This window comes from Peromyscus eremicus, chromosome 12, assembly GCF_949786415.1.
Source record: "Peromyscus eremicus chromosome 12, PerEre_H2_v1, whole genome shotgun sequence".
Lineage (NCBI taxonomy): Eukaryota > Metazoa > Chordata > Mammalia > Rodentia > Cricetidae > Peromyscus > Peromyscus eremicus.
Window position 1 is genome coordinate 58,489,551 of NC_081428.1, and position 25,729 is coordinate 58,515,279.

The 25,729-nt window shown below is 44.5% G+C and overlaps 1 protein-coding gene across 1 annotated transcript in view; it reads left to right on the forward strand.

The window, feature by feature from the left end:
- Window positions 1-296: 296 nt before the first annotated feature.
- The window catches only part of Slc49a4 (solute carrier family 49 member 4), a 78,096-nt gene continuing 52,663 nt past the window's right edge, over window positions 297-25,729 (forward strand). Inside the window, exons 1-2 of the mRNA XM_059277375.1 lie at window positions 297-951; window positions 19,333-19,426. Coding sequence (XP_059133358.1) covers window positions 609-951; window positions 19,333-19,426 — 437 coding nt within the window. The 5' untranslated portion in view covers window positions 297-608. The remainder of the gene's footprint in view (window positions 952-19,332; window positions 19,427-25,729) is intronic.

Here is a 25,729-nt window from a genome sequence, read left to right on the forward strand (position 1 = left end):
TACCCTTTTGCGTGACGAACAAAATGGGTAGAAAGACTCAAGTATGAATGAAAATTGGTTAGTTTATAATCTCACTGGATAATTAAAGACACAGACAAAACCAAATGGTTTTCATGACACAATACCCTGAGACCTTCCTATACCTCAATGTCCTGCCGCCTATAATTTCTGCAGTTAGAACCCCAATAAAAACAAAAGCCTAATATAGAAGCAAACATTGGGATAAGTGACCTGAGGTCAGCGAGTTGTTTATTGGGCACGTGATGTAAACTTGGGCACTTCCTCCAGCAACCCGCGAGGGACTGGCTCAGCCTTCCCAGCTCCAGCCTCCCGACCAGGCGCTCTCCTCCACTCTTTTCGTTCCGTGGGTCGCATCCCGCGACCCCCGCTGCTCGGCTCTCCCAGGGCGTTCCTGCGCTCCCAGCCAGCAGGGTGGACCCTGCCTCGCCTCCTCCCCTCGGGCTCGGGCGGCGCAGGCGCAGCAGACGCGGCCGGGAGGCCGAGGACCAGAGCGGCTCCGGCTCCGGCTCCACCCGCCCAGTCAGCGCCCGGCTGGCTGGTCTGCGGCCACCGGGACGCATCGGGCAGGGCCGGCGGGCGGCGTCGCCATGGGCTCGGGCTGGAGCAGCGAGGAGGAGGAGCGGCAGCCGCTGCTGGGCCCGGGGCTCGGGCCTGCACCGGGGGCTGCGCGCAGGGGCCGGGAGGCGGCGGCCGTGCTGCCAGCGGCCGGCCCGGGCCCCGGGCGGGTGTACGGGCGCCGCTGGCTGGTGCTGCTGCTCTTCTCGCTGCTCGCCTTCGCCCAGGGCCTGGTCTGGAACACCTGGGGCCCCATCCAGAACTCGGCGCGCCAGGCCTATGGCTTCTCCGGCTTGGACATCGCGCTGCTGGTAATGTGGGGGCCCATCGGCTTCCTGCCCTGCTTCGCTTTCATGTGGCTGCTGGACAAGAAAGGTAAGGAAGGGGTCCGGGACGCCTGCGGGCGTGTCCCTTCTCCGGGAGCCGGCGCCTGCCAGGATCCCAGCCTGCCTGTGCCTCCCGGCTTGGTCTAGGGGTTGTGTGAGGTGACCCGGAGTCGCTGGCATCCCATCCCTAACTCGGGAACCCTCTGTCCCCAAAGCGACAAATAAGGAGGATGCTTTCCAAGTATTGATTTTTTTTTTTTTGTTACGCCCTTTATGCAACACTAGAGATTTAGGCAGTCATCAGATGTTGAAGTCTGCGTATTGTGGACACCAGAGCGACCCAGTGCACTTGCTGTGAATGTTTTTGACACCTGACAGAAGTGACTCATGCTTTGATTTCAAAGGAATTTGAGGTGCTGAGGGTGAAAGGTCAGAAAAGAGACTGGTGATGCCCAGATGTAAGGAAGCAATGAGCTGGCATGGTGACTCCAGCCCTGGAAGCACTGTTGGGAAACTCAGGTCTGACGTCTGGATTTCTGGAAGGTAGCTCCCCGGGTTAAAATGAGCACATTCTCCAGGTGACTGTTCGGTTGCGATTTATTACTCTGAGATAAAGATCGCAGATGCAAGAAGGCTCCCTTTCAGATGGGGACTCCAGGCATCACACTTTGCCAGTTGCCCGTGAGATTCTGTGAGATGGGGAGAAGGCCAGTGCGGGAAGAGTCAAGATGTTGAATTATCCCTCCTGAGTATAAGTAAGCCTCCAGGAGGCTGTTAGGTATGTAGTTGGATAATGGTCGGAAACTGCTTTGTGTAGATTCTGTTCAACCTTTTATGAGTTTTGATGTAATAAATTCTTCGGTTAGTTTTGGAGTAACATTGTCTTAGTCTACAGGTCTGTTAACAAACAGCCATAAACTTATAAAACAAAAGACATTTATTTATAGCCTTTCTGGAAACTGGGAAGTCCAAGATAAAGGACCAATTGGATTGCTTGTCTGGTGAGCATCATCCATACAATGCTCTTTTCTTTGTAATCTCTCAAGGGAAATGGCCAGGGATCTCTCTGGGGTCTCTTTGATAAGGGAATTAATCCTATTTGTATAGACCCTGCCCTGACAACCTGTTAGGTCCCCAAAGCCCCACCCCTTAGTCCAATCACTTTGCTGGGAGTAGAATTTCAACGGGATTCTGAGTGGACCCACAAATGTTCTCCGTGAAGTAAAAGTGAACAGAGGTTGATGTGGAGCTGTGATTGTCTGGTGTGACATAGCTGTCAAACTATTTGTGTGTGCTCCCATCCTGGTGATTCCCTTACAGGAGTCCACATGGAAGAGATGACAAAATTGATAACTGAATACATTCAATCATCATGAGTAATACATATGATCAATATGTGTTATAGATGCTCAAAAAGGGAGGGCAGGTCTAAGCCCAGAACAGTGTCCAAAAGAGAAGGAAAAGTACTTTGGTATGTTCTACCCTAGCATCGAGTCCTGTGCATTCGTTTGTTTGGTTTTGGTTTTTCGAGACAGGGTTTCTCTGTGTAGCTTTGGTGCCTGTCCTGGATCTCACTCTGTAGACCAGGCTGGCCTCAAACTCACAGAGATCCGCCTGGCTCTGCCTCCCGAGTGTTGGGACTAAAAGCTTGCGCCCAGCTGTTTTTTTGTTTGTTTGTTTGTTTGTTTTTAAGAAGGTCATTTGGTAAATTGGAATGGCCGTGAGAGTTGTATGACAAGAGTGATAATGGGTGTAAAAAAAAAATCATGAAATTTAAGCTTGAACAACTGAGACAGAATATAGACTACATGAAAATCAAGTAAAAGAGCAGTAGACTTCATGTGTGTAGTTCTAAAGGAAGAACTGTGATGTAACTGCGGTGTGAAGACTCTGCTAGCCATAAGAGGTGTGTGTGTAGTGGAGGAAGGGACTTTAGGACTTCTAGGAGGAGCAGGCATGTGGGCATGGAGTTCCGAAACAGCACTTGACGTAGAATAAGGTAGAAGAGACCAATTATTAGATACTGATTTCTTTGGTGATGTACTCAAAGCACTGTCTGTACTCTTTGCCAAGCACGACTTCACTTGCTGCCTGAAGCAGAATGACCTAGAGAAATAGCTGAAACAATGGGTCATTTCCCCTAACAACCCGCCGACTGCCGTGATCACTTCTGTAAAAATCCTGCTTGCTCTGGGTGGTGAGAGGCCTTTAATCCCGTCACTCCTTTAATCCCAGCACTCGGGAGGCAGAGGCAGGTGGATCTCTGGGAGTTCGAGGCCAGCCTGGGCTACAGAGTGAGTTCCAGGACAGCCAGAGCTACACAGAGAAACCCTGTCTTGAGAAACAAACAAAAATCGAGCTTGCTTGCCCATTCCACCCTGTGGCTTTTTAGTATAAAATAAGAATACAAACTGGCCCTGGGATTGAAGGGCTTTCAGGAGCCGCCCTGGCTCTGTCTACTGGTGACATCTCTCTCTCTTCCACCCTCATTGGTGTCGGGGTGCTTATTCCAGAAAGACTCCCACAGTACAGGGAGTGGGGGCTTTCCTTTTGCCTTTAAACTGAGTTATAGATCTTATTTGAATTCATCAATGTTTTCACTGTTTGGTGTTTTGTTTTCTATCTTAAGATTTAGTCTAGTTTCTTGTAACACGAATCTTAAAAGTTCTTATTAATAAAAACAAACCTGGAGCCAGGTATCGGGGTGAACGCTGGAAGATCAGAGAAGCAGAACAAGCCACAGCCACCTCACCTCGACAGTTCCTCAGCGGATCCTGTTTCTCAGACTGGAAGTCTCTGAGTCCTCATCCAAATGGATCTCAGCTGAACTGTGCTGCTCAAAAACCTAAAAGCCTAACCAGCTTAGTTCCTGGTTTTCACGCCTTGTATACCTTTCTGCTTTCTGCCATCACTTCCTGGGATTAAAGGCTCATGTCGCCACGCCTGGCTGTTTCCAGTGTGGCTTTGAACTCACAGAGCTCCGTCTGCCTCTGGAATGCTAGGATTAAAGGCGTGTGCTACCACTGCCTAACCTCTATGTTTAATATCGTGGCTGTTCTGTTCTCTGACCCCCAGATAAGTTTATTAGGGTGCACAATATTTTGGGGAACACAATATCACCACTGTCTCTTCCAATCTGGAAATTCCTTAGTCATCCCTTTAAAAGTTGGCCGTGTTACGAGTCATCAAAAGGCAACAGTTAAGGAATTGAGGAGATGGTTCAGTGGGTCGGAGTATTTGCTGTGAATGCAGGTGGACCTGAGTTCAAATCCCCATGCACCCATGTAAAAGAGCTGAGCATGGCCTCCAAGACAGGAGGATCCCTGGAGCTCCTGTGAGCTTCAGGTTCAGTGGAAGACTGTCTGAAACAGTGAAGTGGAAAGTGATAGAGGAAGGTGCCCATTGTACTCCTCTGGCCACACATGCACCTGCAGACACAGATGTGCGCGCGCGCACACACACACACACACACACACACACACACACACACACAGAGTAAACTAAAGAAAACAAAATCAGAAAAGGCTTAATCATAGCCTCCCTAATTTTCTTATGATAGGTGAGTGAGATACCCTGTTCTACACAATAGGATGCAGCTGGGGACACTGGGTTTAATGAGTACAAACAAGAACACAGAACAGAGGGAACATGGCCGTTAACACCAGAGTGCTCCTGGCCACAATTTGTGTTCAAGCAGAGGAGACGTAGGATACTCACTTACTAGAAATCTCCTCTTCAGGAAAGACTGGTCTGCTTTGGGTTTTATCCACTTCCTTAATTTTAATTTAATTTTAGCATGAATGACTCTTAGGCTGCTAGTTTTTAATGTCAACTTGATACAACCTGGGGTCATCTGAAAAGGAAGAATCCTGCTAGAGAAAATGCCTCCATAGGATTGGCCTGTACGCAAGCCTGTGGTATATTTTCTTTCTCTAAAAAAAAAAAAAAAAAAATGTTATTTGTGTGTGTGTGTGTGTGTGTGTGTGTGTGTGTGTGTGTGTACACATACCTGAGGAGGTCAAAGCCATTCCCCAGCACTAGAGTTACAGGTGCTTGTGAGCTGCCCGATGTGGGTGCTGGGATTCAAACTCTGGTCCTCTGCAAGAACAATGTATGTTCTTAACTGCTGAGCCATCTCTCCAGCCCCTGTGATGCATTTTCTTCACTGATGATTGACGTGGGAGGGCCCAGTTTACAGTGGACAGTGCCACCTGTGGGCTGGTGGTCCTGAGTGTTATAGAAAGCGGGCTGAGCAGGCCACGAGAAGCAAGACAGAGAGAGGCATTCCTCCAATGGCCCCTGCTTCGGTTTCTGTCTCCAAGTTCCTGTCCTGTTTGAGTTCCTGCCCCTGACTTCTCATGACTTGAGAGTTATAAGCTGAAACAAACCCTTTCCTCTCCAAGTTGATTTTGGTCATGGTGTTTTAACTATGACAACTCTATTTTAGTTTGGTCTGGTCTGTTGGTTTTTAGTGTAGGGACTCAGTACAAAACAGTCCAAAAAATAGTCATGTTTTGCTTAACGGAACAAAATGCTGTTTTGTAGTTTCTTTTAACTTCTTATTTCCCCAAGTAGTATTTTAATGTTGTTTTCTGAGTTTAGCTAATCTTGCTTTTGTGTTACAGAATGTTAGTTTTTATTCTACTTATCGTAAGTGTATCTATCCTCCACGGCTGTCTACATTAGAAATTACTATTCCCTTCAGAAAATAAGTTGCTTTGGGGATTATTTCATAGTTCCAATAACTGTATGGACAGTTTAACTTTGTATTTTCCATTGGTCGAAGCAATACAAAAATGAATTTAAGATCTCTCCCTTGGGCTGGGGATCCCCAGCATACACTGTACACATATATAACAGTCCCCCAAAGTTCTCTCTTTTGGGAATAGTTCTCCTTTTCAGTGGGAGCAGTTAATATACTTTCATAATCTTGGTGTCCCAACTGCACCCACACCCAGCAAGTTCTCCCTTTCAGTGGCTTGCTCACTGGGAGGGATGCAGTTCTGTCTGATTAGCATAGAAGCCCTGTTATCTTCTGAAACAAGTGTTGTACCTTTCCACCCCTTTGCGTTCACCAGCAAGGAAACATAAGAGCTTGTTAGTGAGATAATAGGGGTGCCAGGCCTGCACCCTGGAAAGCAACCAACGAGTGATTAAGGCAATAGCATGTGCTAAGTGAGCTGGGACTAGAGACTACCAAAGTCTTCATCTAGTGAGAGGACTAAGTGTATTTTAAAAACGACGGGAAGGAGTCACACCATACAACAGGGCCCATGTAGGAGGTTTGTTGAGGGGAGGGGAGAGAAAGGGGCAGAGACCGGGCCCTGGGGATGAGAGCAGAGCAGAGAGAGAGAGAGAGAGGGAGATGGAGGTGTACAAGGCCCGCCTTTTATAAGGAAACATAGCGAATGTGCACAGGGGGTGCTCTTAGTGGCTGCAGCTGAAGTGTATCCTGTCAGGACCCTGAAGGCAGGCCAGCACAGATGCCTGAATGCTAACACTAAGAAGCAGAGAGGACAAGCGATGCTTTGGAGAAAAATACAGAACAGTAAAGGAAGAAGGGCGTGCAATATGGTGTCATCCAGTGTGTTCTAGCTTGTGTAACTGTCCCACCGGCCTCACATGGAAGGTGTATTTGAATAGAGGCCTGAAGGAAGAGGGAAGCCTGGCATGTCAGTGCTGGACAACAATGGCTGAAGGAAGAATGGCGATGACAGAGATCCTGACTTGTTTGTCATATTCCAGAAGGAGCTGTACGGCCTTTGAGGCTAGAGCAGCCCAGTGAGGGAAGCTGTAGGCAGAGTTGAGGTCAGCGAGCTAGAGAGACTGGCTGAGGCTGGGCCTCCTCAGCCACTCTAAGGACGTTGTTAGCAGTGAGCTTAGCCATGAGGCTTTGAACAGAGGAGTAAAGATGACTCTGCTGTTGTCCTGATTCTGAATGCAGAAGCAGGAAGACCTCTTAGGCTAGTAGAAGAGGCCAGGTGGGAGACCGAGCCAAGGCTGGCTTCCAGCCCAGGTGGGAGCAGTGGAGGATTTGAGAAGAGATTAGACTGAACATGCCTGTTGAAAGTAGACTCACCAGTATTGTTGATGAGTTGGATATAGAATGTGAAGGAAAAGAGAAGGCTAATCTATTAACTTTCTAGTAACAGGGAGAATGGAATTTTGATCTACTGGGATATTTAAGATATGGAAGGGAGGTCAGGAGTAGTGAGTGGCACACACCTTTATTCCCCTCACTTGGGAGCCTGAGGCAGGCTGTTCTCTATATGAGTTTGAGGCTAGCCTGGTCTACATAGTGATTTCCAGGCCAGCCAGTGCTACTTTATAGTGAAACCTTTTCATACACACACACACACACACACACACACACACACACACACACACACGCACACACGCACACACACACACACACACAGATTATGAAGGGAGTAGTTTAAGGTAAATGGCATGAAGATTGGGGATTTGAAATGCGCATTAGATACTCATGAAGATAGATTAACTGTCAGTTGAATATATAAGGAGTTCAGTGAAGAGCCTGCATGATACGTGTAGGAACTGTTAGCTGTAATGGAATTTAAAGTCTCAGGGTTAGGTTGGATACCTGTGGAGAGAGGTGGGATTGAGGTTCAATTGGATTGAACCTGGGACACCCCATTATTATGAGGTTGGGGGAAGAAGAATGAACCCACAAGTGAAGACAGACAGAGCCTCGGATTTAGCAACATGAAGACCTTTGGTGTCATTTGAAAGAATGGCCTCATTAGAGTAGTAGGGTGAGGTAAGAATAAAATGGGAAAGAAGAATTGGAAATAGTGAGTGTGGATATGTCTTTGCAGAAATCATAACATAAAGGGCGAAAGAGAATTTGAACAAGAGCCAGAGGGAATGTAGCGCTAAGGATTTTCTTTTTTTAAGTAAAAGAACCTAAAGCATATTTCAGTAATACAGTGGTGTTGTGGATACATGAGGAAGGAGGACGTAGATGCTGGGAGGAGAGAGAGGAATTGTTGTAACCATGCTGTTGTATTAGCATAGTGGGATGTAGTCTTCACAACATAGATAGACTAGTTGGCCTTAGGAGCATTGACAACTAATCCTTACTAGTAATAGAAGACAAGATGTATTTAAGGTGGTAGGTGGTAGCTCACGAGGGTTATTTTGCTCTTATGTAGCAGAAAATCAGAAACAAAATTATCGCTTGATGAATGAGGTTAAGGGAACAGTTATTGGAGAGAGAATAATTTACTGGCATAGTTAGGGTTTCCATTGCTGGGAAGAGACACTGTGACCATGGCAACTTATAATGGAAAATATTTAATTGGGGCTGGCTTTCAGTTCTAGAGGTTTAGTCCATTATCTTCATGGTAGAAAGCATGGCGGCATGCGGGCAGACATGGTGCTGGAGAAGGAGTTGAGACTTCTACCTATGGGTTGGCAGGCAGCAGGAAGGGAGACGCTAGGCCTGGTTGGAGCTTCTGAGACCTCAGAGCCCATCCTCTGCCATACATTTGGTCCACCAAGGCCACACCTACGTTAACAAGACCGCATTCCTAATGGAGCCACTCCCTATGGACCTATTCAAATCACCACACTTATGAAACACTTTCTCGGGAACTTCAGAATACATCAGTTAGAAGTTGATGGATTCTTTCAGCATTGAAAGCCTACTTTTTTTGTTTTGTTTTTTGGAGATGGGGTTTCTCTGTGTAACAGTCCTGGCTGTCCTGGAACTGGTCTCAAACTCACAGAGATCCACCTGCCTCTGCCTCTCAAGTGCTGGGATTAAAGGCGTGCGCCGCCGCCACCGCCAATGCCGCCGCCGCCGCCGCCACGTGTCGAAGGCCTACTTTAAATGATTGATTATTAATTTGAAGTGAGATAAGTCAGAGTAGTTGTATGTTTTCCTTCACCGTGTTTGATTAGTAAAAGCAGGTAAAAGCAGAAGTGTGTGTGTACATACATGTGCTTGTGTGTATGTATGTGGGGGTGTTTCCCTAGGTGAATAGGACCAAAAAAAGCTCATGCCAAGATTAAAAGGTTGAGTGATATAAAAAGGGACCATAGAATATAAGCTGAGTCAAGAAAAAAGAAAGCATCCTTAGATAAATAAGAAAAAGTAGTAGACTTACCCATTGTTTTTTATAAGATAAAAATTTTCTTGTCACAGTTGTTAGTGTATGAAAGGGAATGTGTGGGAAAGAGAGGTCATGATTGAAAAGCCAGGTACTTGTAACTCAGATTATGTCATGGATGTAATTTTATATAATAAAGGCAGAATGTAACCAAGAGAGTAGATGGTTGTCTTAGTTAGGGTTTTGCTGCTGTGATGAAACACCATGATCAAAGCAACTTAGGGAGGAAAGGGTTTATTTGGTTTACATATCACAAGTCCATTGAGGAAGCCAAAGCAGGAACTCAAACAGGACAGGAACCCAGAGTCAGGAGCTGATGGAGAAGCCATGGAAGTGTACTGCTTACTGGCCTGCTAATCATGGCTTGCTCAGCCTGCTTTCTTATAGAACCCAGGACTACCGCCCAGGGGTGGTCCCATCCACAATGGACTGGGCTCTCTTACATTAATCACATTAATCATGAATTTAAAAAATGTCCTACAGGCTTGCCTGTAGCCATATCTTGTGAAGGCGTCATCTCAGTTGAGGCCCCCTCTTCCTATATGACTATAGCTGTGTCAAGTTGACAAAAAAATGAGCCAGCATAGTGGTAGAAATAGATGGGAGGGCATGATCATGAGTAAGAAGTCAGAGAACTGAGAGGTCAAGATGAAAGCATTATTTAGCAGGTAATTGAAAGGAGTATTGTGTTGAGTAGAAATGAATCAAGTCTCTTCAGACAATGAGGATAAGTGATGTGGAGGCAGGTATGTAGTGGTCTATAAACAACCACAAGGAGGAAGAGTTGATATTATGTCAGATCGTATAGATCAAAGGCTGCTTTGGCCATCGTAGAGGTTTGAGTGAGAAGTGCCCCCATAGCTCAGACATTTGAACGCTTTGTTCCCAGTCGGTGGCACTGTTTGTCAAGATTAAGGAGAGGTGCAGCCTTGTTGGAGGAAGTACATCACTGAGGGTGGGCTTTGAAAATTTAAAGCCCCACCCCACTTCCAGTTCACTCTCTGCTTCTGTTCCTGCCTGCTTGCTTGCTGCTGTGCTTCCCTGCCATGATGGACTCTTCCCCTCTGGAGCAGTAAGACCAAATAAACTCGTCCTTTTAAAGTTATTTCTGGTCATGGTATTTTATCACAGCAACAGAAAGTAACCAGGACAGAAGTTCATATCCGAGAGTGGGCTGTTGCTGTGGAGAACCTGACTGTGTTGTCTTTGGAGGAATGTGGAAGACTTCGGAACTTTGGACTACAAAAGTGGTTGAATGCTAAACAGGGCTCAGTGGGCTGCTGTCGTAGGAGCTTGGAAGATTGCAATACTGAGAACAAAGCTGACTATAGGGCCCAGCTCAAGAGTCCAGAGAGAAGCAAGGACTTTAACAGCAACTAAGCAAGAGTCCATGCCCGTGACAATTTGGCAAAGAATCTAGCTGTCTTCTGTCCCTGTCCTAAGAACTTACTTGAGACTAAATTGAAACATAATTGACTCATTTATTTGGTGGAGGAAATTTCAAGATAACAATGTTGAAACTGTGGTATGGTTGTTATGATGGGGCTTAGGCAGGTCTACAGTGAAAAAGAGCAAGTGGGGCAAAAAGAAATACAAAATGTACAGTCGGGAGAGAAGAAACACTTGTAAACTTAATGTTAACTTAATGTTACAGCCAAGGCTTGTGCAGGAAGAGAGGCTGGGATTGTTAAGGAGATTAATGTGCTGAGGTGTTGAAGAGAGGCCTGCTCTGCACTGGACTAAGGAAGGAAGGGTGCTCCCAGGACAAGAACCCCCTCACCCTCGCTGCCAGCTTAGCTTCCACCTTGTCAAAGGAAAAGGCCTAAAGAATTTTCTATTCCTAGAAAGCACCTGCAAATGAAAACTGCTGGTAATGTGATCCCAGGGGCTAAGGGTCCAGTCCAAGCTGACAGTACAATTTGACAGTGTCATCCAGTCCACACGGTGATGGTTTCAGAGGCACAAAGGACAGAAGAATGAGGATTCATTGAGTGAAGCTGCGAAAACGAAGTCTGGGCTTCAGTGGACAACCCAAGATGTCAGATGCCAGAGCCATGGGGTGTCTGCCAAGAAGAGTTGCATATAGGGAATTGAACCAACCCAAAAGAGATGTGTGTTGCAGGCAGCAAAGCTGGAGGTCGTCTGAGCCCTTTGGCACCAGACATGAGCTACAGAATTTGTGTTTGTGCTGGTGGGTTCTGGTCTTGCTTTGGTCCAGTATCCCACCCTGTGCCCTCAGTCCTCCCTTTTGGTCTGGTGACCTATAGTCTGTGCTGCTAAATATTGGAAGTTTGTAACAGAAGTTTTGATTTTATAGGGGGTTACAATTAAGAGATTACCTTGAGTCTCAGAAGAGAATTTTAAAAAGTGTTGAAGCTGTGAAAGACTATGGGCACTTTTGAAGTGGGACTAAATGTGTTTTACATTCTGATATCGCCATGAGACTGTGGATACCAGGGAGTGCTCCCCACAGGCTCAGGTATTTGAGCACTTGTCTGTTGGTGCTGGTGTGTCTGGAGAGCTTATGGAAAGCATTGGTGGAGGAAGAACATCGCTGGGGATGAGCTTTGAGAGTTAAGGCTCTGTCCCACTTCCGGTCTGCTTTCTGCCTCATGCTTGTTGTGAAAGAGGTGATCTCCCACTTCCTGTTCCCACTGCCAGCTTTCCTGCTGTCCTGGCAGTTTGTACTCAGACCCTCTAGAACCATAAGCCAAACCAATCCTTTCTTCTATAAGCTGCCTTGGTCATGGTATTTTATCAAAGTAGCAGAAAAGAAACTAATAGGGTGTAACACGAATTGCTAAATGGTCTTATTAATAGAAAACCCGGAACCAGACATTGGGGTGAAAGCTGAAAGTTCAGAGAAACAGAACAGCCAGCCACTAGTTCTTACCTCTACGAAATCCTCAGTCTCGAGAGAGTGAGTTCCTGTTTCCTCCTGCCTTATATACCTTTCTGTGTCCTGCCATATTACTTCCTGGGATTAAAGGCGTGTGTCCTTCCCAAGCAAAGACTTGAGATCTCAAATGCTGGGATTAAAGGTGTGTGCTACCACGCCTGGCTCTGTTCCCAGGGTGGCTTTGAACTCACAGAGATCCAGAATCGGATCTCTGCCTCCTGAATGATAGGATTAAAGGCGTGTGCCACCACTGCCTGACCTCTATGTCTAATTTAGTGTCTGGCTTTGTCCTCTGATCCCCAGGAGAGCTTTAATTGGGGTACACAATATATCACCACAATAGAACCTGATGGAAAAATCAGGAACTGGGTTTTCACTAAAACAAAACAGCAGAAAAGTACATGAAACATAGCTCTCAGACATTGAGTGACTGGGCACAGCAATGATCCTTATAATGGCTTCAACTTACTCCGTGGGGAGAATTTCCATGCAGCAGTGCACAGATGGAGAAGCCATCCTTTTTCCTAAGGTGAAGACTCAGTTATGAATTCAGTGTTGGCAGTGTAGCTCAGTTGGTGGGGTACCCACCTATCATGCCAGATGCCCTGGGTTTAACCCCAGCACCACATAAATCAGAACAGCGGTACACAGGCCTGTAATTCCAACCACTGTGGAGGTGGGAACAGGAGGAGTAGTTCAAGACTGTCCTCTGCCTCATTTGGCTCCTAGCCTACATGGATTCAAGGAGACCGTATCAAAACAACAGGATAGTTACAACAGCATGTTCTTAGGCTAGTGAGACGGCTCAGCAGGTCAGCGTACTTGCTGCCATGCTTGACAACGTGAGTTGAATCCCTGGAGCCCACATGGTGAAAGAACTCCTGCAAGTTGTTCTCTGACCTCCACAGATGTATCCACATCCACACAATATAAATGTAAAGAAAAAATTTAAAAAGAAAAAGAGGCCATCAAAAAGAATTCTTAGGGTACAGTACCAAAGAGGAGGAAGCTTCGGAGAAAGAAATTTCTAGATCTATGAGAGGAGTTTTATCTGAGAAAACATCCAAAAGCTGGAGGAAAAACTACCCTAAAAGAGAAGGCAGAAGAAAATGATTCTGAAGCCTGTACATGGCATACACCTGTGACAGCCAGGATGGGAAAACTTTTATAAATATACCCCATATGTCTTTAAGATGGAAGGAAGCTTGACTGTGTTAAGGAGAAATAGAGAAAGCATTAAAAGGCCAACATTAAACTAGCAAAGTTGAAAAGTTTACTTAGTGGCTAAGCTTTTAAAAAATACTGTACTGGGGCTCAGTGATTTGTGAGGCCATTTAAAATGGCCTGGTATACGTGTGATTGGGATCTCAGAGGAAGGTGGGCAGGATAAAGGGTAAAGATAAAATGAGGTGATAGAAAAAATGTTTTGAAGAAATAATGGAAGAAAAGTTTCCAAGTTTGATTTCTCTATCTTATATATCTAGGAATCCAAGCAGAGGAAAACTACATCAAAACATACAATCATATTGCTCCAGGCCAGTGGTAACAGAGGATCTTGTTTTGTTTTGTTTTGTTTTTTGTTTTTTTTGAGACAGGGTTTCTCCATGTAGCTCTGGCTGTCCTGGTCTGTAGACCAGGCTGGCCTCAAACTCAGAGAGATCCACCTGCCTCTGCCTCCCAAGCACTGGGACTAAAGGCGTGCACCACCACTGTCCAGCTGATAACAGAGAATGTTAAAATGCACGAGAGAAAAAGACTGGAGAGCTTTAAGACAGAAAAACATGGCATGCTTAGGAAGCGGCCGTGGAAGCAACATCCTAAGCAGGGAGTCACTATGGAGGACAAGGTGGAGAGATCCTTTGGAGAAGTGCTGGAGAAGGTTGGGGTCCCCTCGATTGTGCTGAGCCCCCCAGAAGGCGCAGTGGGAAGGCTTCTGGGGTTAGATTTCGGAGACATTGGATTAAAGATAGACACCTTGTGGGATAAGGATGGCCTGTGGGTTTGGGTCTGTGTCACCGCTGTAAGCAGGATGAGCAGGCACAATGTCATTATCCAGATCGTGTCCCTGGTTGGTTGATGTGAGGGCAGGAGAGGCTTAGCAGTGAGCAGCAGCTGTCTTCCCCGCACCTGAGGAAAATGAGGCCCCTGGGCAAGCATGTTCTCACCACATGAACCTTGTCTCTGCAGCTCTGTTCTTGAATTAACTTCACCTGGATTCTTTGTTTCTGTTTTATTAAATACTTGTATTTTTCTATAGTGTAATTTTAGAAATCTTTAAATTTACTTATAAAAAGATTTATTTTGTTTTATTTTTTAATGTGTGGCTGTTTTGTCAGCATGCATGTCTGTGTGCTACATATATGCAGTTCCCACAGAGGCCAGAAGAGGGCGTTACAGATATTTGTGAGCCACTTGCTGTGACTTGAACCCAGGTCCTTTGGAAATGTAGTCAGTGCTCCTAACCATCGAGCCATTTTCCAGCCCCTTGAATTTACTTTCCATTGCAGATATTTGTCAAGTTCTGTTTCACAAAAAAATCTCTGACTCTCTTGTGTTATAGCCTGGTGTTTGGTATATGTTGTGGAGAATCCCATCCCTGTATCCAGTGGGTCCCCATATCTCATCCACTGAAAGGCACAACTTCCTGAAGTATCTAGATGCCATATTTGATAGAATTTTATTTTTAATTTTGATTTTGTTTACTTTTGCAAGTGTGTTCTAACCATACTCTTCCTTGTGTGGTTTTTGCCCTCAGATACTGTGACCCCTGGAGATCCATTCATGTATAACTTTTACTTATCTCTTTATTGGATTTCACTGAGTCCTTTATTACCTCTCTTCCGGGATGAGTTGATATCTCTCTGATTAAATGGAATTAGAGAGTCTTGCCTTGTTGAGGTATGTGACAGGCAGAAAGCATTCCATTCAAGATAGAGAGTCTGAGTGGGATAGATTAAGTAACACATGGCAACAATTAAACAAAAAGCCTGCTTGTAGTTTATCTGTTCCAGAATTGCTTTAATAATCACCTTTCACAGCCTCTTCATTCTCACGTTTATATAAGCTATTATAACATCATATATTTGATTGAAAGCAGCGCTGCATAGAAGTCTTGGGCAGTAGCAGTGGAAAGCTGGGTTGCCTGGACCATATGGCACAGTCAATGCCTCACAACTTTTTTGCTGCCTCTAGAATTATAAGCAAAACCCTTGGGAGGAAGATAAGCCTCGTGTACAGTGTAAAATGTAAACTCTGGTGTCTTTTCGGGTGCCCAGAATAACTTTACAGGAGCAGTTTTAGGGTATTTATGGCAGTGTGTGTATTTTTCATTAATTACACTCTATTTCCTGCAGCTACCCTGCCTTTTCCAAGCCTGTGTTCTGTTAGTAGAAGCAGTAATGAGCAGTATGTATTCATTACTTGTTAGCAGGAAGCACGATTCTCTATGGCATTCCTCCTGCCAAATTGTATTAATCATATTCAGATTATATAAGAATATTATAAAGTTTGCGCCATTCATATCACAAAGTATTCTCAGTGTGGCATTTATGTGCCAGATCTGGATCTTAAATTTATTTTCCCTGCGATGTTTGTTCTGCATAATCATCGTTTTGTTGACTTTCAATTTCCTTCAAGCAGAGAAGAAATTTGAAAATCAAATATTTAACCATTTATCCTCTACTAAATTTTTTTTCTGAAAAAAAAAAAAAACCATTTCATTAATTGTTTAGTTCTGTTTTCTCTGTGGCATAGTTTCAAATGTTGGATTTGGGAGATATTTGAAGGAATAAGAGCCCCCATACCCTGACTTGTATGAGTCACCCGTGTGCTGTGGCTGCCGCAGCCATGAAGGTAATCGTAATTCAGTGTGAACAGACGAACAGCATTCCAAACGTAGGCCGACGCAGTTTCATTATACCGTTTCATTATGTGTTCACAGTGTACGCCTCACTGAGTTATCATGTGTGTTTCTGGTTACCTGGTGTTTTCTTTCATTCTGTTGCTGTGACAAATACCATGACCAAAAGCATCTTAGGGGGGGAAAGGGTTTATTCGGCTTACAATTCCAGGTAGCAGGTCATCCATTGTTAGGGGAAGTCAGGACGGGAACTTGAAGCAGAAACCTTGGAGGAAGGTTGTTTATGACTCATCTTTAACTCAGGTTTCCGTAGACAGCCCAGGGCCATTTGCCCAGGAGAGGGCTGGACCACAGTGGGCTGGACCCGCCTACATCAGTTAACAATCAAAACAATGCCTCACAGACCAGTCTGCTCTGGGCAGTCCCTCAGTTAAGGCTCCCTTCTCAGGTGACTCCAGTTAAAACTGACTCAACTCAGACACCTTGATTGTGTACGTGTGTGTGTGTGTGTGTGTGTGTGTGTGTGTGTGTGTGTGTGTGTGTATTTTGCCCTTTACTTATGTGCCTGGTCATTGGCACACATTTGAAAATAACTGATCACATTAATAATACAAAGGAAAAACTACCTGACCCATATTATTTCCTAAAGTCATGAGCCATGACTTAAATGAAATAATTTTTTTTTTAACTTGTTAGGCATGGTAACACACACTTTTAATCCCAGCACCCAGGAAGCAGTGGCAGGTGGATCTTGTGAGCTCAAGGCCAACCAACCTATGGACATAGCAAATTCTTGGCTAGCCAGAGCTACATAGTGTCTCCATTTTTTTCCTCTAATTTTCATTATTATCGGTGTATGTATGTATGATGGGGGTATTGTGTTAACCTTTCCTGGGGAGACATGTTACTGTCCAGTCACCCCACCTGGGCACCAAAGGCAGACAAAATAGGACCTCACCCAAGTTCAGCCTGGTGACCAATGAACTTCCTGAACTTTTGTACAGGCTGGGGCAAGGTTTCCTTACAGTCCTGGGTGACAGTGAGGCCCTGCATCACCACAAGGCCTACTCCAGCATGGTTGGGGAGCCTCATGGACGCTACCTCATGGAGTCCTGTTTAATAACTTTCCACTTCATATGTAGTTTAGCATCTCCCAAGAGCACTTGCACTCAGAGCTGGGGGAAGTGATAGTTGAAATCCCAGGCAGGGTTTCCTGATAGGGAATGTTAATAGCTCCATTACCATGACCAAAGACCTGGCTTCCACGGTATTGCTCTGCTCTGATTGGTGGCTAAGGACACCTTCCAAATGGAATCTTGATGCAAGGAGTAGAGCTGCCATACAGCAAGGGAGGGAGGTCTTTGTGGAAGTCAGGAGACTTCCCCAGAGTCATTCTCTCCTTCCATCACAAGTTCCAGGGATTAAAGTCAGGCTTGGGCAGCAAGGAGCTTACCTCTGTACCATCTTGCTTGCTTCTGATTTTAATCTTTTTTAATGGCTTCATTTAATATATACACTGTATCAACATCAAATCATACTATAATGTATATAACATATTATTTAATATATAAATATATTTTGCTTATGTACATGAATGTTTTGCGTAGATGTATGTCTGTATGTACACCTTGTGCATGCCTAGTGCCTTACAGAGGTCAGAAGAGGTATTAGAAATGAGTAATTTAGCCGGGCGGTGGTGGCGCACGCCTTTAATCCCAGCACTCGGGAGGCAGAGCCAGGAGGATCTCTGTGAGTTCGAGGCCAGCCTGGTCTACCAAGTGAGTTCCAGGAAAGGCACAAAGCTACACAGAGAAACCCTGTCTCGAAAAACCAAAAAAAAAAAAAAAACCAAAGAAATGAGTAATTTTGGTCTTGCTCTCAGTCACACAAAGAAACACGAGAACAAGGCAAAAGTAACCTGGCTGTGCAATTTCTGTTTGTACAAAGGCGCATCATCACCAAGACCGGGCTAGCAAGCGTGCTCACCTAGATGGCCACGGTATCTTTTTTCTCTAACACAGGAGGGCATTTGGCTGTTCCTCACTGTGGAAGGTTCAACCTCACAGTCCACTTTCAACTGGATGATTTGGAAAGTGGAAGGGAAAGGAAAAAAAGAGACTCCAGGGGCATGTTGATGTGGAAACCACAGCTCCCATCCTGAAGGAGTAAGAGATGGTTTATTCTGGGGCCATTCTAAGTGACCATGGCCTGGGCAAACAGATTCAGGGTACTCTAAATTCCAGGTACCACGTGGAAGCAGTTACATGAAGCTTGTATAGTTTCACAGAACAGAGAAAGTCATAAATCAAGGCAAGTTTAGAATACATTGGTGGGTACGCCAGAGAGGCAGGTACATGAGATGAGGGAGCTGTTCTCTAGGTGTAGATGCTGACTGATGATGACATTCTTAGCTTTAGCATTGGTAGACGCCAGTGGTCCGCGAAGTCAACAGATTCTAATTTATGTATTATCACGAGGTTTTAGTTCAGATACAGAGTGGAAGGAATGACTGTCCCAGAAGACTAACACTGGCCCAGGACAAAGTAATGTGCCTCGGAACCTGCTAAATCCCAGCCTCTCTGGAGTTCCGAAGCTCCAGCGGGTCCATCAGTCTCTGCAGACATGGAGGCTCTTCCCAGGAGTTTCTCATTCACAGCTTCTTTCGAGGGATTTCCGTTCCCAGGGAGGAGGGGAGAGAAGAGAAGCAGGCACATGGCCTTTAGACCTGTTTCTCACAGAGGGCATCGATTCCCCTGGAACTGGAGTTGTGGATGGTTGTGAGCCACCATGGAGATGATGGGGATTGAACCTTTGTCCTCTGTCATTAACCTTCGGGCCATCTCTCTAGTCCTGAGAGCATCATTTTAGAAGTTGAAAACCAGCTGGATAACACAAAACAATCACAATACTGTTATTTGTATTAATAGTCAGAGGGTTGTAAAGACGACTTTCCATGCCCCAGAATAAACAATAATTTATTGTACCAAGTATAAAATAAAATATATAGTTTTGGCCAATTGTTTTTTCTTTTTTCTTAATATACCTGTCACCTTAGAATAGTTTTTAGTGAGAATGTAGTTTTTATTAGCAGTTTGAATTTGAAAGTTGGAATTTTTACATTGGAGATATATATATATATATATATATATATATATATATATATATATATAAAGATTTATTTTTTATTTTTATGTGTGTGTGTGTACATGCCTGAGATATAAAATTTAAGTCATCTTTTAAAGTAATTTTCCATGCTTTTATTATTATACCTGAATGAAGCCTTCTGGACATTCACTTGTATAACTAGAGGGTTAAGGCTCCCCCTCTGTCTTTGTGATCATCACAGTTTTCTATTCAAGGGAAGGCCAGCTACTTTTCAGTGTTCAGGTGGATTTTTCCCATCCGCATGTTGGGGCATTAGAAAAGAGCTATTGTGTTAGAATGTAATATTAGGTTGATGACATAAAAAGAATCTCAGCTAATGCTGGGCTCACATCAAGGAAATAGGACTCACCTGGATGCTCTCCTCCTCCCTAGGTTTACGGGTAACCGTGCTGCTGACATCCCTTCTTGTGGTTCTGGGAACTGGTCTAAGGTGCATACCTGTATCAGACTTAACCCTTAAGAAAAGGTAAGTCCTGTACGACATTTCCACAATTTTAATCTTTTCTTACAAGTGTATTATTTATGCTCGATTATAAGTCTCTGGTGATGTGATCTGAGAGGGCCATAGGTGTGGAAGCATTTATTCTTCTTACTCTATGTAATGGTTAGCTTAGTTTCTTATCACATGGAAGATGCTGGACTAGTTATAGAAATAAAAAAAATACAACAGAACAAGTGAGTCTTCTTGTCACCCAGGAACTGTAATAACCATGAGAAAATGAAAGCATAGTATTCCACAAATAAGTATAACAGGATACACACACACACACACACACACACACACACACACACACACACACACAAGAGGCAATGGGGCCAGAGAAATGGACCAGAGGTTAAGAGCACTTGTTGGCTTTTGTAGAGGACCTGGGATCAGTTCCTAGCACTCACATGGCAGCTCACAACCATCTGTATACCCCAGTTACAGGGGATCCAACAGGTATGCACATGGTGCTTATACGTGCATGCAGGCAAACATTCAGACAGATAAAGTAAAATCAATGGTAAAGAGGAGATATAAAATTACCCCGTGAGATAAAGAAGTTTTGGTTGTGTGCAGATGTGTAAATGGTAGAAGATGGAAGATCACACCTGGCAGGGATGGCTAGAACCAAGTGGGGAAGCGTGGGAAGGTCCAAGCAGCAGTAGGTGCTGCCGGAATGTGGGGCTGGAGTCTTTAAGAGTGTGTGAGCTCCTGTAAGGGTTCAGGGCTTTTTCTAAGCTAGGAAACCACTGGAGGTTTTAAGCTGTGGCGTGTCCTGGTTACAGGCTGCTGTATTGGTGTAGGGAAGCTGGAGGTCACAGGCAAAATGGGGAAACAAGTCCATGAACCAGGGAGGATGGTGGCTGGGTGTTGTGTTCGCAATGATGATGTGACAGAGTGGTGAAATTCTGTTACGTTTTGGAGCACTTGCTGCTGGAAATGCAGGTGTGGGCAGGAGGGGGATCCAGGATAACTCTTGGCTTCGAGGAGTTGCAGGAATGGGAAGGATGCATCTGTGCATGCGAGCAAATGTGAGGACAGGTCTGAGGCATCACTAGAGTAGATGGCTGTTGATTCTGTTAGCCGAGATGGGGACATGGGAAGGTGGGCTTCAGTGACAAGGTGACTTTCATTTAGAACAGAAATTTTTTTTTTTTTTTTTTTTTTGGTTTTTCGAGACAGGGTTTCTCTGTGTGGCTTTGCGCCTTTCCTGGAACTCACTTGGTAGCCCAGGCTGGCCTCGAACTCACAGAGATCCGCCTGGCTCTGCCTCCCGAGTGCTGGGATTAAAGGCGTGCGCCACCACCGCCCGGCTCTAGAACAGAAATTTAAAGTTTAAAAGTAAATGTTCAGTTTCTGATTTTCGAAATATATTCTCTTATGATACGAAAGCCAGAAAAGATCATGTGGGCTCCTGTGGAAGGCTGTCACTTCCATCCTTCCTGAGTTGGGTCTTCATTGTGTTTGAGATGGTCTTGATTTTTTTAAAAATCACAGGTTTGTTTGTTTTGTGTTTGAGCATCCACTGTGTTAAAATACAATTTTACTATAACATCATCAAGGCACTCCGAAGAGGTCAGGCAGCCTCCGGCTTTTATCCTGCCCTGGACCACCTATGCTGTTACATCCCGCCCTCCTCATCCTTCCCAGTTAGGATTCAAGAAATAGAGTGGGGTCTGCATTTTGGCAGAGAAAGTGGAACAAAAGAGAATAGAAAAGAAGTGTGAATAGCGGGGCTGGAGAGATGGCTCAGCAGTTAAGAGCACTGGCTGTTCTTCCAGAGGACCCGGGTTCAATTCCCAGCACCCATGTGGGAGCTTAAAACTGTAACTTCAGTTCTAGGGGACCTGACACCCTCACACAAGCATTCATGCAGGCAAAACACCACTGTGTGCATGCGCGCGCGCGCGCGCACACACACACACACACACACACACACACAGACACACAGAAATGTGAATAAAAGTTGGATGGACAGGTAGGAGAAACAGCTCAGAGATACTGAAACTTTCCTGAAAAGACAGTATAAATTTAATTTTCAGTTTTGCATTCATCTGTAAAGAAAAGTTTTCCCCAGGAATAAGATACTTTGTGTCCATACTGTATTTTCAAGCAGTATTCACAGTACACAATGCAGCTGTCAAAATGAAAATGTATAATTAGAGCCTATATTTTTATCTGATAATGTGCTAGATTGCTACTTTTCAGCTTATATGACATCGTGGAAGGAATAAAGACATACAGTATGTATTTAAACATCACTGAAACAAGAATTTGGCAATCTGTGTCTTGTCTGCCTGTCTCACATGGAGTTCAGACTTTTTGAGTTCAGACTCAGCCTGTTGAAGTGGTGCCCTTTACCCTGCCTCTTTTTTTTTTTTTTTTTTGGTTTTTCGAGACAGGGTTTCTCTGTGTAGCTTTGGAGCCTGTCCTGGAACTCACTCTGTAGACTCGAAAGTGCTGGGATAAAAGGCGTGTGCCACCACCACCTGGCTACCCTGACTTCTTTAATCTTGACTCCTGTGACTATCAGGAGTATTTTATCTGAACGTCCTGGTGAAAACTTAGGAAAAACTACTTTGCCACTTTTTCTTGTTATCATCAGATAGAAAGGGGGGCTCAAATAATGAATTATAAAGCATTTCTCCTAAGCTTTGATAGCAAATCTAACAACGACCAAAAGAAGCTGTAAATATTCTGCAGCAGTGAATGGCATTCTACCATAGTGTGAAGTACTATGCGGCATGCTCCAGGAACAATCTAGATGTCCTAAGGGGAAGTTGGAGTCAGTGACGTCTGTCCTCAGTCACAGGTGTACCAGCCATCCCATAACACCTGCTGTGTTTATTCCTCTCCATGCAGAACCATTCTCATCAATGCAAACGGCAAATGGCCTTTACTAATGTGTCAGACAGTTGAAGAGTGTGGTTCTGACAAACCTAGATTTTTCTAGAAATAGTTTCCATCGTGAAATGCTTTGCAGCTGGCAAAATTATCTTTCAAATGGCCATAGAAAAGGCTTTTAGAAGTTACATAACTATCTAAAAACAATGAGAAGAAACCTGGACTCTTGCCTTCCTGCTTTATGATTTCTGTTGGATTAAAGACCTAAACATAAAAATAAAGCCACAAAGGTGTTAAGAAATGGTTGTTTTAGAGAAGCTGAGAATGAGGAAGCCCTTCCAACTAAGACACAAATCCTAAAAAGCACAAAGAAAGGGATTTGACTACATAAAACTTTAGAATGTCTTCATGATTAGCCACTGTAAAACGAAGTCAAAAGAGACATTAAAAAGTAGGAAATATAACAAATAAGACAAATGGGCCGTTTCTTTAGTTGAAAGTGATTATTTCAAGTCAGCAAATAAGTAGCAACCCAGTAGGAAGTGGATATGTAATGGATATGACAGGCGATAATAGAAATTAAAATGCAAATAACAAAACTGAGATAAAGAAGCCAGCTTCCGTCATGGTTCTATAAACGAGAGTTAAAAAGTAATTGCCTCTCTATCTGGCATGGCTGGTGTTGGAGCAGTTTGGGATGTCCCATTTGCAGGGCATTTCGGCACTATATCTGGCCTTTACCATGTGCATTATAGAAAATTAGCCCACGTGCAAAGCTGTACCAAGGGGCAGGGCCCACCGTGTGTGCAGCTTTGCTTGTGACAGAGGAAGATTGGACTCACCCAGTTGCCGGCCACAAAGCGCAGTGCAGCTGATTGTGGGATTGTTTGCAGCTGTGGAAAGGGTAACAGTTTTGCAGGTGCTGATGTGGACTGTCGGTAAAATGTGCTTCTGAGCAAAGCAGTCTGCTTTAGAAAAGGATGTTTAGTATGCTTCTTCTTGGAAAACCACGGCAGAGGTGTATATGACAGCTTTGGCGAGGACTGTTCCTAGACGAAGCCCTTGCTGCCGGCTGTCTCTGGGGAGGGAGCGGAGACACTGTAGGTCTGGAGGGAAGAAAACATCCAGGTCCTGTTTTATGTTCTTTCCTACTATTGGGAATATTCTGCCACATGTGCGTATCTCTTAGGGTGCTTTCTATTGCTGTGATAAACACAATGACCCAAAGCAGCTTGGGGAGGAGAGGGTTGATTTCATGTTACAATTTACAGTCCATTACTGAGGGAAGTCAGGGCAAGAACTCAAGGCAGGAACCTGGAGCAGGAGCTGCTGCAGAGGCCACAGAGGAAGACTGCTTACTGGCTTGTTCCCCATGGCCTGCTCAGTCTGGTTTCTTACAACATCCAGGACCATCTGCCCAGGCATGGCACCAACCCCTGTGGGCTGGGACCTCCCACATTAATCAAGAAAAGGGCCCACAGACTTGTTTGTAGGCAATCTGATAGAGGCATTTGATCTAAAACTGAGGTTCTTCCTCCTAAATGACTCTAGCTTGTGTCAAGTTGACAAAGAAAAGCAAAAATCCAGGGCAGTGTGCATTACCTTTTTGACTAAGTGAAACTGAAGTGTTTACTAAATGTCAGTGGAAAAACCAACTCTTACCTCAAAGAGGATAAGAGAGAACTTTTCCTGGAGCCAGTATGAACCGCCGTGGTTGGGACTATAGATTCAGGTTACCACAAACTCTACGTGCAGAACAGAGAAATGGTCAATCAAGACACTTTTCAAATACATCAATGGAGACATCTGGTAGGTAGTTCACAGAAATCTCACCGTGGGCCTCAGGTGCCCTAGGACAGCATTCTCAGCCTTTTGGTTGGTGGGAACTAGTAGTCTGTACATTCCCAGGGATTTACCTAATGGTCACAAAGCTATTAGGTCACATACGGAAGAGGGCAATTAAGGGGTCATTAAGGGGCCTAAAGGCGACCCAAGGTAATTTGTCTTTGGACTAGAAACGTCGCATTCTCTCAGGTCATGTTCTAATTAATCTGCCTTGTACAGGGTCAGCGTAAGGGGTGTTTTTGGACCTTTTATTCCCAGTTACCCCTGTTGATCAAGCACCATATTTTGTGCATCTGGACTATGAATATTGGGGGGGTTATATGTAAATTTTCCAGTGTAGAAATATGAATCATTTGATAAAAAAAGAGCAATATGAACATTTAAGAACTAAGATTCTTTTCTATAAAATGTGTAAAATTAAGGTTTCCCTACATTAGTGTCATTAAAAATAAATTCTAGAAACTACCTGTTTACTAATATTCTAGATCCTTGGTCCCCAGCCCAGTGCTATCAATTTAATCAAGGTCTGTTAGGTAATCTCATTCTGTTTAGGCTCATGAACTACCTGCCTAGGTGCAGAGTACCTTCACTTTACATTACAATCAGTTAAGTAAATTGCATTTCACTAATATGTTCTGCAATATAATCACATAAATGACGTTTAGGCAGATTACTGTTGAGATACTAGGGACTGATGGGATAACTCAGCAATTAGGAGCACATGCTGCTCTTGCAGAGAACCTGGGTTCAGTTCCCAGCACCCACATAGCCATGTAGAACCTTCTGTGACTCCAGTTCTCAAGGATCTGACACCCCCTCCTGGTCCTCTTGGGCACCAGGCATAAAGAGTACACATACATACATGCAGGCAAAACACCCATAAAACAAAAATAAATCTCAATGAGTTAGACTCTGTTAATAGTTGTAGTTGCCCCATTTGATTCTTAAAGCTCTAGGGCCACATTTTTGAGTATTTCTGCATGGTGCTGAGATTCAGGACTGGTGATAGGAGGGGCCACAAGGTGAGTCTTCAATAGAGAGGAGAAAGGTGTGAAATTAGAGCTTTGGTGATATGTGTCCTTTTCCCCTCTTGTTGTCATTGTGATTTGTTGATTTCCGATCGTTCCCAGGCCCCCAGTATCACACAGGAATATTAATTTTGTTCTTGTTTAACATATCATACATATACAGATAACTATATAAAACACAGCCAGGCATGGTGGTGCATACTTTAAATCCCAGCACTCAGGAGTTCAAGGCCAGCCTGGGCTACAGAGCCAGTTCCAGGACAGCCAGGGTTACACAGAGAAACCCTGTCTCTAACCCCCCCCTCCAAAAATATATAAAACACATATTTTGATTAAAAGAAACATCAAGCACATCCTTGAGTCCCATCGCCCAGGTCAGAACTCTAAAAAGCCAGTGCATAACTGATCACCCACTTTCTCCTCTCCCTCCCCTGTAGGAGCACATCATGCATGTGGGTGAGATTTTCAGAGTAGCTTAAGTTGGGTCACTAAGAGTATTTCAGGGCCAACACGAAGGCTGAGCAGGTCAAGGCACTTGCTGCCACAATTGATGGCTTGAATTCAATCC